At 44.9% G+C, this 14,103-nt stretch overlaps 3 protein-coding genes across 4 annotated transcripts; 2 read left to right on the top strand and 1 right to left on the bottom strand.

Annotated features, from left to right (window-relative positions):
* Positions 1–488: 488 nt before the first annotated feature.
* LOC134191940 (proprotein convertase subtilisin/kexin type 6-like) lies at positions 489–4,682 on the bottom strand. Of its 2 annotated transcripts, none has more exons than XM_062660589.1 (11): positions 4,467–4,672; positions 4,301–4,405; positions 4,139–4,237; positions 3,635–3,740; positions 3,533–3,570; positions 3,401–3,477; positions 3,253–3,338; positions 2,116–2,498; positions 1,848–1,948; positions 1,157–1,378; positions 489–993 (listed from the first exon to the last, which is right to left on the bottom strand). In XM_062660589.1, the coding sequence occupies exons 1-11, from the start codon at positions 4,629–4,631 to the stop codon at positions 627–629; spliced, it is 1,749 nt and encodes a 582-aa protein (XP_062516573.1). In that variant the 5' UTR covers positions 4,632–4,672; the 3' UTR covers positions 489–626. The 2 variants fall into 2 exon arrangements, with proteins under 2 accessions (XP_062516573.1, XP_062516574.1); XM_062660590.1 differs by having other exon boundaries at positions 850–1,013; positions 4,467–4,682.
* A 1,211-nt stretch (positions 4,683–5,893) lies between these two features.
* Positions 5,894–7,501, top strand: LOC134191955 (hyaluronidase-like). Its single transcript, XM_062660608.1, has one exon. It carries the CDS (start codon positions 5,902–5,904, stop codon positions 7,189–7,191), a length of 1,290 nt encoding a protein of 429 aa, XP_062516592.1. The 5' UTR covers positions 5,894–5,901; the 3' UTR covers positions 7,192–7,501.
* Positions 7,502–7,550: 49 nt separating this feature from the next.
* Positions 7,551–14,103, top strand: LOC134192688 (sulfide:quinone oxidoreductase, mitochondrial-like). The gene is made up of 9 exons (XM_062661443.1): positions 7,551–7,752; positions 8,163–8,333; positions 8,733–8,786; positions 9,996–10,190; positions 11,272–11,478; positions 11,614–11,865; positions 11,979–12,089; positions 12,160–12,227; positions 13,949–14,103. The coding sequence occupies exons 1-9, from the start codon at positions 7,588–7,590 to the stop codon at positions 14,007–14,009; spliced, it is 1,284 nt and encodes a 427-aa protein (XP_062517427.1). The 5' UTR covers positions 7,551–7,587; the 3' UTR covers positions 14,010–14,103.

The following is a 14,103-nucleotide window of genomic DNA, read 5'->3' as shown; positions in this document are numbered from 1 at the left end:
GTGCGTGGAAGACGTCGACCGTCTGTTGTACAGATAGAAATTCCCAAAATAAGCTGCAACTTCTGCTGCAGTCTTTGTCGCTAAGCAAACACTGTAAACAGCCTGACTGCAGTACGACTAGTCGACATGGAGGAATGACAAACTCGACACTGCCACAAAAACAAGGTCTAGCTAGAATCGTCTAGTTGGATCACATGACCTAGGATCTAGATCTACGCCTTCATCCACGCACGGAAGCTGTTTCACTGTCCGTTCAACAGTTGCGCGCGACATTATCGGCTTGAGATTCTAAACAACGTGCCGGCTCTCTTCTCAGGGCGCGCAAGAGGGCCTGGGTACGAGGCTACAATTGCCAACGCAGTTTTATTTGGGCCCCCAACGTGGATGCCTTTCCCACGTCGCTACGTACTCAATGTACTTTGAAAACCGATTCCCAGATTGCGTGTACATACATGTAGACATATGGCACACTGAGGTACATACATACATACAGTACATACATACAATACATACATAATACAATACATACACATTCATCAGTCAAAATGATACCAACAAAGTCTATCTAAATTCTATGTCATTTGGTTTGCCAAACTACTAATTTTGACCCTAACCGTCACTACTAACTAGGTTTCCATAATCGGTAGTTTCGTCCCATGCATTATTAGAGTCCACCCGGTTAGAGTAGCATCTGGCTTGGATTTTTCTGATCTAATTATTAGCTTCCACGTTCCTCTTGGATTCTCTCCCCAACAATGGGTTGTCATGAACGTCCAGTTCTCGTAGCTGCGACGGGAAGAGTCGTGGCGGCGGAAGTCGAGTAGGGTGGAGATGGTGCCGCGGGGTGATCGCAATTGTATGCTGATTGTTCCCCTTCGCTTGGCTTTGAGAGAGATACGAAGTTCGACGTGTTCTAGATAACGGATCTCGTTGGATGTTCGTTTGCAGGCCTTTGTCGGGAGTTTGCTTGTTTCTTTTTGCGATTTCAGTTTCCTGAAGTTGTAGATGAATTTCTAGCGTGCAATGAATTGCTGCGGTATGAGTGAATGTGTGTGTGTGTGTGTGTGTGTGTGTGTGTGTGTGTGTGTGTGTGTGTGTGTGTGTGTGTGTGTGTGTGTGCTGTTGTCTGTCCTAATGAAGCAAGCTGCATCCGTACCTGTTCTTAACCGTCGACGAAACAACGCAGGTGTATTTCGTAGGAGCCGTTTTCCACTGCCGACTCAAATTTACCAACCTTTCCACATCCACCACACCGTACCCGTACTTGTGACTAACAACCCTGCCGTCACCGTTGGTAACCCAGCCTCCGCCACTGGGATCGACTTTTTTACCCGAACGAACGACTATGTGCTGTACATCTCGCCACGTCAGACGAGGACTACAGAACGCATGCAACGAATATAGATGTGACAACAGCAATGGTAATCAATACGACACAGACTACAAGGAACACCAAACGATAACAAATTAAACAAAATACGACAACAGACAACACTATGAATACCAAACAACAACAACAACAACAACAACAACAACAACAACAAAACAAAAGTACAACGACAGACAACAAGAAATACCAAACAACAAGAAATACCAAACAACAGCAAAACAACAATAACAACAATACGACGACAGACCACAAAGCATACCAAACAACGACAAAACAACAAAACAAAACAAACAATACGACAACAGAAAGGGAACACAACAACAACAAAGCAACAATAAAACAAACAACAACAACTAATCAAGCAACACCAGTTGAATACCAAAGGAACAAACACGAAGTTCGAAGAACCAACAAGCGCCTTCTGCCAGCACGTCCACAATCTATATTACCATCTTACTTCGCCTGGATTGCCAAAGCAATGATGCCCGCCATTAACGACGTGGACGCCGACGTTCCCGTGTGATGCATGGTACAACGGCTATCGATATCAGTAGTAACCTATCAACCGAATCCAGCTGATCTCAGAAAGAGTTGCGACAATTATGTGTTTATTGTGTGTGTGTGTGTGTGTGTGTGTGTGTGTGTGTGTGTGTGTGTGTGTGTGTGTGTGTGTGTGTGTGTGTGTGTGTGTGTGTGTGTGTGTGTGTGTGTGTGTGTGTGTGTACCATATTTCTGTTCGGATAGCCGCTGCTGTATGTCGATATCAAAGTAGACGCACAGCTCTCCAAATACCATGGTTGCTCTTGCCGAGCCGTGACGGAGCTGACGGATATAGTGTAGATGCTGTTGGTGTAACCGTCGCAGCCACAGTCGTCTTGTCTTTGGCCGCCGTTTCCCGACGCCCAGACGTAGATCGAGCCCAGCCCGTTGCGACCACTGCGAGCTCCTACGGCGAGAACATCTCTGGTCAGTCGACCGGGGCCGTCGACGGTTTTGCCGTCGTCGTCCGGTCCCCAGCTGCAGCTGTAAATGTCGATGTGATTTCGGTTGTGGCTTAGGGATCTCGCTTCGATGTTGTCGGTGACGTCTCCGTCGAGCATCCGCACGCCTGCAGATGAGAATGGGTTGGATGAGCGCGTTTAGTACAGGACGAATTCGGGCGAATAAACGAGTAGGGAAACGTTCAAGCGAGACGGACGAGTATATGAGGCATGTAAGCATGTAAGGAGACACAGACAGGCAGGACGGATGAGAAAGGGCAGAGAGCGGATGGACGGACGGAAGAAAAGAAGAAAGGAAGGACGGACGGACAGGTACGACGGATAAGAGAGAGGGCAGAGAGCGGATGGACGGAATTAAGGAAGGAAGAAGGAAAGGACGGACGGACGGACGGACGGACATAAGAGAGAGGGCAGAGAGAGGATAAACGTACGGAAGGACGGTAGAACGAAAGGAAGGGCGGAAGAAAGGACAGACAGATGGGCGGGAAAAGGGTGGCTGGACGGAAGAAGGGCGGGTGGACGGGCGGACGAAAGGACTGAAGGACGGACGGACGGAACGACAGATAAACGCAAAAACGAAGGAAAGAAGAACGGAAGGAAGGACAAACGGGTGGACGGACGGAAAGAAGGAAGGACAGACGGACGAACGAAAGGACAGAAGGACGGACGGACGGAAAGAAGGAAGGACAGACGGACGAACGAAAGGACAGAAGGACGGACGGACGGAACGACACATAAACGCATAAAGTTCAAATAGAAATACGCCGACAACCACGCCGTCCGACGTACAGACAAGTGGCGGACAGACCAACCAGGCGAACGAACACGATTGCTCTAATCGACCGACAGAAGAATGCTGACCTCCGATCTTAGCATTGAATGCGACTCCGACCACACAAAGTCGGTTCTTGGCAGTGGCCACCAGGCCAGCACAGCGAGTACCATGACTAGAGTACATAGAGTCAGCAATCTAATTTCCTAACAACATGCGGGCGTGGTATTCCTATACTTGTTTTCGTCGTTCCGCGTTGCTCTCGGATACGGATCACTGTCAAACGAGTTGTAATCATAACTTGCTTTCGGGTCCTAATATACAGACATAAAACATTAGATGAATACGGTGACGTTGTTGTGAACTCACATAGTTGGCTATGATATCTGGATGGGTCCTCTGTATTCCTATAAATAAGACGGAACACAAAGATTTTTATAGCGTTGTTTAGAGCTGTTTAGGGCGACCTACCGTCGTCGAGGATCGAGACAACGACGCCTGTGCCGTTTATTCCTTGCTTCCACACCGGTTCGACGTTGTGATGCGATGATGTTCCGCGAGTACTGACTCTGCTGTTCTGAAACGAGGCAGGAGAAGTGTTTGCAAGGACATGTCAAGTCTGATGGACAAACACGTGGACAGATGCAAGAACGAACCCTGAGGCGTCGCTCAATTCAGTAAGGAGCCTAAGTGAGTCTAGCCCCCATTTTAGTAGGTGTGACCTTCTATAGATAATTGACAAGGTGTTACAACCCTACATGTAGTGGGGACAGGTGTAACAGTGTGGTTCCTTCGGAACTGTAGCACGCAAAGAGTGAAGGGCCGACTTAAAATCGTCTAGAGATGGGCTACAAACACCTTCCTGACTAGACAGGCATCTAGCAAGACGTAGAGTGCAGAGATGATAGGAGTGAGAGATGACAGGTCGCGTGTAGGATCGCACATCGGATCACATTCAACTTATAACACTCTCACCAAATACCACTGCGTGGACCAATATCGATCTTGCGGCATCACGAATTGGTTCTGACGTCGCACGCGCTTCTTAATAATCTGCTGCTCCGCCCACTTCACCTAGCAATTACACGAAACAAGTGCAAAGCGAGTCGCTCCCGGTAGTGCAGTAGAGCGCCACACCTTCAGATCCGTCACTAGTCTGCTTGTGTGATAATGGGCTGATCTTGCCATACGACGTGGTATTTCACGTCGTTCGAAGTGGTAGATATTGTCTAATCCTGTAATCTGAACATACATGTTTAGAACAAGAAAAGAATTTTGTATAGTTAGCTAGAGATGAGATCACTTTGCCCATGTTGATGAAACCGTGTCTGCGTGCGATGTGGTCTGCTGTCGGTCGGTCGGCGTCGATCTCAACGGCCCATTCGTTTGTGTGTGTTGCCTTCAGCTCTGCTGAGACTACGACGAAAAGAAGATAGAAAAACAGACGAACACAATAGTGTGGCGCCATTGGATTAGAACTAACGCTGCGGTCACGTGGTGTGAGGAAAACCTGTTTGTTGGTTTGTTTGCTGGGTGTGTTCAGTGTGCATGCGTGTTGCGTGCGTACGAGTGTGGGCGTGAGTGAATGTGTGTGTGTGTGTGTGTGTGTGTGTGTGTGTGTGTGTGTGCGCGCGCGCGCGTGCGTGGGGGGGCGCACTCGTATCTACTTGCATGTAACAGTCAAGTTTAGGTATTTCGAAATAACAGGTAAAGGAGACACCAAGTGTTATACACGTGTACAAGCCACCCAACGAAAGTGATGACGTTACGGTACTGGCCATGGGGTGCCGTCATGCAACACGTGCACGTGAGCGCGTGTCACTAGACTCCTGCCCAGTCCGCCTTCACGTGTGACACCGCAGACTCAGTAGCTTCGTTTGAAGGCGCTTTTCAGAGGCGTCGCTGGACGTCCAAAGTTGGGGGGCCAGCGCTAGGATTATTGTCTATTGTCAATTGTCTAGACGGCCACGCCTACTAATATTGGGGGGCCATGGCCCACCCAGGCCCCTATTGAGCGACGCCTCTGCGCTTTTCTCTGATGTTGTCGTGCACGTGCTTGATTCGAACTCACGTGAGCTCCAATGCCTTCTATACGAGAGCCAAAATTGACGAAAATCCGAGAAAGAAACGATGCTATGTATACTCGTCCCCAAACTCACGTGAGCTTGGCAGTGTCCGGCTCCCGTATGAGGGGGAGCTGGAAGTGCTATACGGAAACTGGTACACTGCCAGGCTCACGTGAGTCTAGGAACGAGGCTAGTACTGAGTAATACGTCAGGTTCCCATGACCCCAGATAAGGCAGTGTGAAACATGCAGACAGTATCTCTAATTAGTTCACACTGTGTATAGTGTACTAACTAATTAAATAACTACGCTCGGCAATTAAATTTACACAGATAGATCAATTATTAGTAGAGGTTCTAATAGACGCTTACTCATTCTTCACGTACCATTTAAACTTAATTAATTAACTAAATAATTAACTAAAATAGTTGTAAACTAGTGCTTTTCGATTCAGAGTTAGATGTACTCTAAAGTATTAGCCTCGCCCTCCCAGACCCGCGTAGCGCCGATTTACTACTAAATTTTAGATATTGCGTTGGATGGGATCATGGGAGTGCTTGTTTGGCACAGACCTTACCCCACCAAAAAATGTGTCGATATGGTTTGGAAACGGCGCGAATAAAATTAATTAATTAATTAAGTCGCGCATGCGGTCTAGCATTTGGAAAGACCGATGGAACGTCCGCTGTTTGTGTGTTTTGCTCTCGGTCTGTCGCTGTCTGCTCCTTTCAGCGACACATACGCGTACGCCATCAGAATCTCACCGCACGTCCTAGGTCCGTCGCTACCCAATCGACCCTTCCTGCCCATTTGGTTCGGAAAGTCGAGCCAATGCTCGCAGCGATGCGATGTCAACCTCAGTCTTTCATCGTATGGCATTGTGCACAACGCTAACGAAACGTGGTGGGGAGAGGTTATTACAACAATGGGTAAGATCGGTCTCTATCCATTCTACGACCGCAAGTCGGGAACTCCGTTTCGCTCATACAACGGCGGTATACCACAGCTTGGCAACCTGTCTGCTCACTTGGAGCAGGTGAAGATCGACATCCGGGATACAATTCCGGACGGGAACTTTCGCGGGTTAGGATTTATTGACTGGGAGGAGTGGAAGCCGGTGTGGGAAAGAAACTGGGATTCGCGCAAAATTTACGTGGACAAATCAATAGAACTCGTGCAGCAGCAGCATCCTGACTGGACACAGCAGGAAGTGGCAAATGAAGCTAAACAACAATTTGAGAGCTCTGCACGACTTTGGATGGAAACGACACTCAAATTGGTGACGTCACTCCGTCCAAATGCAACGTGGGGTTACTATGAGTTTCCCGATTGCTTCAACGACAAAGGGTATGATGATTATCACTGCTCATCGACAACTGTACAACGAAACAATGAGATTCAGTGGCTGTTTAACTCTAGCACTGTCCTCTACCCATCCATATATGTATATGAACGTTCTGCGAACTATAGCCTCAAGTTTAAGTTTAACATGTTGGAAGCATTGCGTGTCGATGGTAAACGCGACATCGTGGCACCTATTTATCCATTTGCTAAATTTGAATATGGCGACCTCTCTGGCTATGTCACACATGCTGATCTAGTGGAGACAGTCGGTCAAGCAGCCGATCTTGGTATGTCAGGCATTGTCTTCTGGGGTGATGCTAATGAAGACAAGTCGTGCGAACTGTGTGTCAAACTGCAGCAGTATGTCAAGACAACGTTGGGTCCTTATGTATTGAACGTAAGCCAACAAGCCGAGGAGTGTAGCTTACATTATTGCTCGGGAAACGGTCGTTGTTATATACAATCAGACCATTACTTTTCTATAATTGATAAGTTGGGCATCACCAGCTTTTTGGGATCAACGTGGAATGAATACCCGAATCAGTTTGAGTGCCAGTGTTACTTAGGATGGTCTGGTTCAAGGTGTGGCACCAAGTCTCACATTCCTAGTTACAAATAGTAAAGCGACGTTACCATAGCAGAGTGGCCATTCCCACTGTCTGCAGACGCATTACATATAAACAGGGATGAGTAGTGTCACCACAGTCGCCATTTTGGACACAACAGTTTGTCACTTTCTGGTCTTGTCTGCAAGGTTGTGTGAAGGACAGTAATTTTTTATGTACACAGAATGTACAAGAATGATTTTGCCTATTCTAGTTCGATCAAGTAAACTTAGTGAGAATTACGTGCTAATTAATCGCACAAACGAGTGGAAACCTGCGACAACGTGTCGACGTCACACCACAGGCACCGCCTACGTTTCCGGTCTCCGCCTCATATATAAACACGCAAACGCTGCCGGTCCATATCAATCAATCAACCCACCCGAATCTGTCTGTTCGGTTGGATTGCGATGAACTGCCGGTCGTCGTTCGCTCGCCTTCTCTCTGGCAACGCCGCATCGGGAGCTCACTACAGAGTTCTGGTCGTGGGAGGCGGAACAGGAGGGCTGGCCATTAGCTCATCGCTTTCTCGCAAGCTCGGACGAGACAAAGTTGCCGTCATTGAGCCATCTGACGTACGCAACATGCGCTTTTGTTTCCGCGTATTTTGTTAGCCTACGCGTTGCGAATTAGAAAAAATAGAAGTAAGACAACAAGAATAAAATTATTTGTTTGACAGTGAGACATTCATGCGCACGCGCGTTAATTTTATTTTATTATTAATATCAAGTTTTAATGCACAGGGATATTAATGTAGCCATTATACTTTATTTAATTTTTAGACAACTAGCATTTCTCAAGGTTGTATGTCAACAAGTATGTAACAAGTATTACAACAAAATTCAAATACTTAAATTTTAAAATAAAATTTAATTCTAATTTTTAAAACGTCTACCAGTCAAAAAATTTGGTGCATACGCCTGTCAAATGACTAATTTATTCTTATGGCATTTAATAGCTTTAATGGTTTTGTATCAATTATTAGGTTCATTATTATCAACCAATGTTTACATTGGTTGGGTCGGGCATCAAGAAGTTTGAGCAAACTAGAAGACCTATGAGAAATGTTATGCCTCGGCATGTGACTTGGATTCAAGACGGCGCCAGTGAGTTTGACCCGGATAATAAGACAGTTGTTACGGTCAATGGAAATAAGGTGACAGTCACACACACACACACACACACACGCGCGCGCGCACACACACATGGTGTGTTTGTTTGTTTGTTTGTTTGTGTATTGTTTGCATGTTTTTGTTTGTTTAATTTAAGGCCAATTTTAAAGGATCTAAGAAGTTTGAAAAATTCAGTATAATTTGTTAAGTAGTGGCAGAAAGTTTGGTACTTACCGTATTTTCAAACTTTATGGATTATGAACATATCCATACACACACACACACACACACACACACACACACACACACACACACACACACACACACACACATACACACACACACACACACACACACACACACACACACACACACACACACACACACACACACAAGCCATTGACATTACTGTGTTTGTCTGACAATATTTCAATTGTGTTTAGCTTTATTATGACTACTTGGTCGTTGCTGCTGGACTCCAGATTGATGTAGACAAGGTTCGTCTAACTTAGATATGCAACACAAGTTAACAAACAAACAAACAAACATAAACACAATAGAATACGACTCGATCTCACTGACAAACAGTCTCATCATACATGTAGATCACATGTTGTTGGCTACAAAGTGGACTCTCTATGTCACAGTTGGCACATACTGGCACAAGTAGATGAAGTCATGCACTTATCAATAGCAGTGCACAGCCAAACCAAAATGTGTCATGCAAGTTTTGACATTAAAAATTTTAATTTAAAAAATTTAATATTGGTGTTTTGTACTATTTGGTAATGACTTACAAATGATTGTTAAGAATAACAGATAATTGAATTATAAAGATTGCAAACTATGATGAAACACTCATAGCCGTTTTTGGTTTACGAATGATTTGTTTGTTTGTTGTTGTTGTCTGGGTTGTTTTTGACTCTTGCTTTGTGACTGTACACACACGCGCGCGCGTGTGTGTGTCTGTGTGTGCATGTTAGCTGTGGCTCAATTGGTTAGAGAGTGCATTTGGAGAATACAAACATCTGGGACCTTGCGGGGTTGCAAGTTTAAGTCACAGTGATGGTGAGCTATGGCATAATTTCCTTGGGCAAGAAATTTACACACAATTGCCTCTCTCAACTCAGGAGTATAAATGAGTACCTGATCATTGACTGGGGTGGCAAAGGCCTCTGACTGCGACAAAGTCCATCAGCCACTGGGGTCCGGGTGGGACTTTGGGTGCCCACACCACAGTTGGCGTCGCAGTCGGTGCTCGCTGCGAGCACCTGGCCAGGCTCCAGGAGATTGCTTAGCACGGCCCATAGCTCCTACTTAGTGCACAGGAACTCAGCCTTCTGGCTGGGAGGTATTACCGTTTAATGGCAGCTCCTTATCCAACTGCCATTTTGTCATTTGTGTGTGTGTGTGTGTGTGTGTGTGTGTGTGTGTGTGTGTGTGCGTGCGTGCGTGCGTGTGTGTTGTATACATGTACACATGTACACACATGTATATACATGTACACAAACACACATACGCTCATACGAGTCGTGTACGTGCATGGACACATGCACATACCCGAACATACATCGTGACAGAAGAGCCAGATGGTGGGTTGGACCAGAGGGAGTGACATTACACGGTTATTTACACCTTGTCATCACGACTCATTAATTTAAGAAAAAAATTGAAGTATGTTGCTGTATTAGTCTTATGCTGTGTAGATTAAGGGACTGAGAGAATCTATCGGTAGTGGTGGCATTAGCACAAATTATTTGCCCGACACGGTCCAGAAAACATGGAAGTTTCTGGAGGAGTTTCAAGGCGGTGAAGCGGTGTTCACTTTTCCAAACAGTGCGGTGAAATGTGCAGGGGCACCTCAGAAGATTATGTATCTCGCAGAGCACAGATTTCGGCAGGTACAACTGTGGATGATAATTGTGATTCTATTTCTCTCTCTCTCTCTCTCTCTCTCTCTCTCTCTCTCTCTCTCTCTCTCCTGTCTATCAAATAACATTTATTGAAAACATCAATGCTAATACAGAAAAGGCTACGTATGCCACTAAGAATTCAAGATAAACGACCATAGTAGTCATAGAAGAAAAACTCTAACGAACAGCCATCTGATGTTTGTAGCTATCATCTACAGAGTCATTACTACAATCTATTCTGTCTGTCTGTCTGTTTGTCTGTCTGTCCGTCTTTCTGTCTGTCTGTCTGTCTATCTGTCTGTCTGTCTGTTTGTTAGTCTGTTCATTTGTCTGTCTGTCCATCTGTCTGTTTGTCTGTTCATCTGTTTGTCTGTCTGTCTGTCTGTCCATCTATCTGTCCATCTGTTTGTTTGTCTGTCTGTCCATGTGTCTGCTTGTCTGTCCATCTCTCTGTCTGTTTGTTTGTCCGTCTGTCTGTCTGTCTGTCTGTCTGTCTGTCTGTCTGTCCATCTTTTGTCTATCTATTTGTTTGTCTGTCTGTCTGTCTGGTCTGTCTCTCTGTCCATTTGTCCACCTGTCTGTCTGTTTGTCTATGTCTACTGGTGATTGTACTTCTGTCCAACTGTTTTGTACGTTTGTTGTAATGTCTCTCAAACATTAGTGATAGTTAACTTATACACACCATATGTAATAACAATTGCAGACCATGACAACATTTCTAGCATTGCAAATACAGTACAAGTATGTATATACAACCTTCAGCTCTGATCTGTTGTCACAGTCACAACTGTTGGTATCATGCAGCTATATATACATCACTAGCCACTATTTCATCATACTTGATAAGCCTTCACGAGTTACATCAGATATACAACGGATTTGATAAAGACAACAAACTGTCAGTCAAAAAACAACAAATTAACTGAACCACAATAGTTTCTTACTTGTGTATGTATTGCATGTTTACATATGTTGTTCACATTTTTCGCCTGTGTCTTGTTGCGATTGTGTTTCCACTTTGGTGTTACTGTTTGTTTACTTGTCGTTCATGTTTGTGTTTTTATGTTAGAGAGGTCTACGGGACAAGAGCAATGTTACCTACTATACAGCACTGCCTGTCATATTTGGAGCAAAGAAGTATGCCGATCGTCTTTCGGAAATTGTTGATGAAAAGAGTATTGGAGTCAACTATAGACATGACTTGATTGAGATTGATTCGACAAGGAAGGAAGCCGTGTTTGAAAACCTGGAGACGAAAGAGAAAGTCGTACAGAAGGTGTTCACACATGCACACACACAGTGACACACACACACAAACACACACACACACACACACACACACACACACACACACACACACACACACACACACACACACACACACACACTAACTCGTTCTTCCCGTCCACAGTATGATTTCATGCATGTGACACCACCAATGGGTCCGATGGACTTCCTGAAGGCCAGTCCTCTTGTCGATGGCGCTGGTTGGGTCGACGTCGACAAAAACACCCTTCAGCACAAACGATATCCCAATGTCTTTGGCATCGGCGACTGCACCAATGTACCAACAAGCAAAACAGCAGCAGCAGTCGCTGGACAATCCGGTGTTCTCAAACGAAATCTACTCTCACATATGAATGGACAACCACTCACAAAGAGAGTAAGCTGAAATGTCAATCTCCACTGGACACACACACACACACACACACACACACACACACACACACACACACACACACACCATCATGTCACTACTAACTTTACATTTTCCAGTATGATGGCTACACATCATGCCCACTCCCTGTGTCGTATGGCAAGCTTCTGTTGGCTGAGTTCGACTTTGATGGACAGCCTCTAGAGACGTTTCCGATCAACCAGAGAAAGGTATGTATCTTAACTCACATTTTGGTGCTGCATTTGCATTTGAAGTGATGCCAGTTACTTGGTTTGTTAGGAACGCTTGGCATTTTATATTATGAAACGTGAAATCTTGCCCCACATGTACTGGAACTATTTGCTCAAGTACGTGAGAGAGTGCACACACACACACACACACACACACACACACACACACACACACACACACACACACACACACACACACACACAGTGGAGTGAGTGGTCGACACGACCAAACTCATTTATGGCTTTGCTTGTGTCTCCAAAGACCAATGCATGCCGTGCAGGAGCGTCCACAAACATCGCATGTGAAGTTCCCACTGTTAGAGATTGTCTTTCGTTCCTGCCTTTTTTGTTGGAGTGTTTTCAAACGTTGGTCTTCAAAATGATCTAGAGATTTTTTGCAATAAGATCTCCACAGAGATCTGTCTGATGCATAGCTTTCCCAGTTGGATATATCAATATTACAAGATTTCAAATTGGATTTCAATGTGTCTTAAAGCGCAATTTCTGACCACCTGCTCTTCTAGAACCTTCTTTCAGTTGACCATAAAACACTGCCCTTGCATGGGATTCTATCATCCTTCATTCGAACAAGATGGCCACACCATCAAAGTTGAGCTTTTAGTAGTAGAGCCTCAATTCCAGGCATGTTGCATTTCTTCAGAACCTCGGTATTGGGTATCATGTCTTGCCATTTTATATTTCCAATTCTGCGAAGACATCGCACGTGATATTGGTCCAGCTGTTTAACGTGTCTTCTATATGATGTCCAAGTCTCACAACCATAAAGTAAAGTGGTGATTACAACTGCTTTGTAAACTTTGACCTTAGTGGCTGTGGTTATACCATGTTCATTCCAAAGGCGTCTAGTCAGGTTGCCAAAGGCAGCACTAGTTCTACTCAGACGCATTGAAATATCATCATCCACAACAATGTTTTGAGACAGAGTACTTCCTAAATAAGAAAACTTGTCAACTGATGTCAAAGGAGTGTCATACACTTTTACAACAGGAGGTGTGTAAGAAGATCCAGGTTTGGTTGGTACAAGACTTCGGACTTCTTGAGACTTACAGTGAGCCCAAAACGTCGTGCAGTGTTTGAAAAACAATCCATGATGAGCTGAATATCCTCATTGGTGTGCGCGACAAGGACACAATCATCTGCAAAGAGCAGCTCACGTATGAGAACGTCACTGACTTTAGTTTTTGCATTGAAGCAACGAAGATTAAAAATGTTTCCATCAGAGCGCGTTAGAAGGTAAACACCTTTATCGCAATTCCTGAAAGCAACGTGTAACATAACAGAGAAAAAGATGTTAAATAACAAAGGTGCAAGAACGCATCCTTGTTTAACACCATTTTGACTGCAAAGGACTTGGAAGAAGCTCCACTGTCAATGACACTAGCTGACCTATCATTGTGAAATGATCTTATGATATTGCCTAGATTGCACGGACAGCTTATTTTACCGAGTAGTCTCCATAAGAGATTTCTGTTGACAGAATCAAATGCTTTTGTCAGATCTACAAAAATTATGTAGAGGTCTCTATGATGTTCACGACTTTTTCTTGAAGTTGTCTAACAGTAAAGATCGTGTCGATAGTTCACACACACACACACACACACACACACACACACACACACACACACACACACACACACACACACACACACACACACACACACACACACACACACAACACACACACACACACACACACACACACACCACACACACACACACACACACACACACACACACACACACACACACACACACACACACACACACACACACACACCACTGCTCTACAACACAACGAAATGGTTCTTTTGCTGTAGAGGGCACTGGGAAGGCACCTCGACCGTCAGAAAATTACTTCATCTGGGAACGAGTGTATAGTGAGTGACATAAACAGGAGACGTGGTTGACATGAACTGTTTGTGATGATCTTATCAAGTCTGTACGTGTACTAAATTTGTACCACTTTTTCCAA

The sequence above is a fragment of the Corticium candelabrum genome, chromosome 16 (genome assembly GCF_963422355.1).
Source record: "Corticium candelabrum chromosome 16, ooCorCand1.1, whole genome shotgun sequence".
Taxonomy (NCBI): Eukaryota; Metazoa; Porifera; class Homoscleromorpha; order Homosclerophorida; family Plakinidae; genus Corticium; species Corticium candelabrum.
This window is presented reverse-complemented; position numbering and strand designations above follow the sequence as displayed.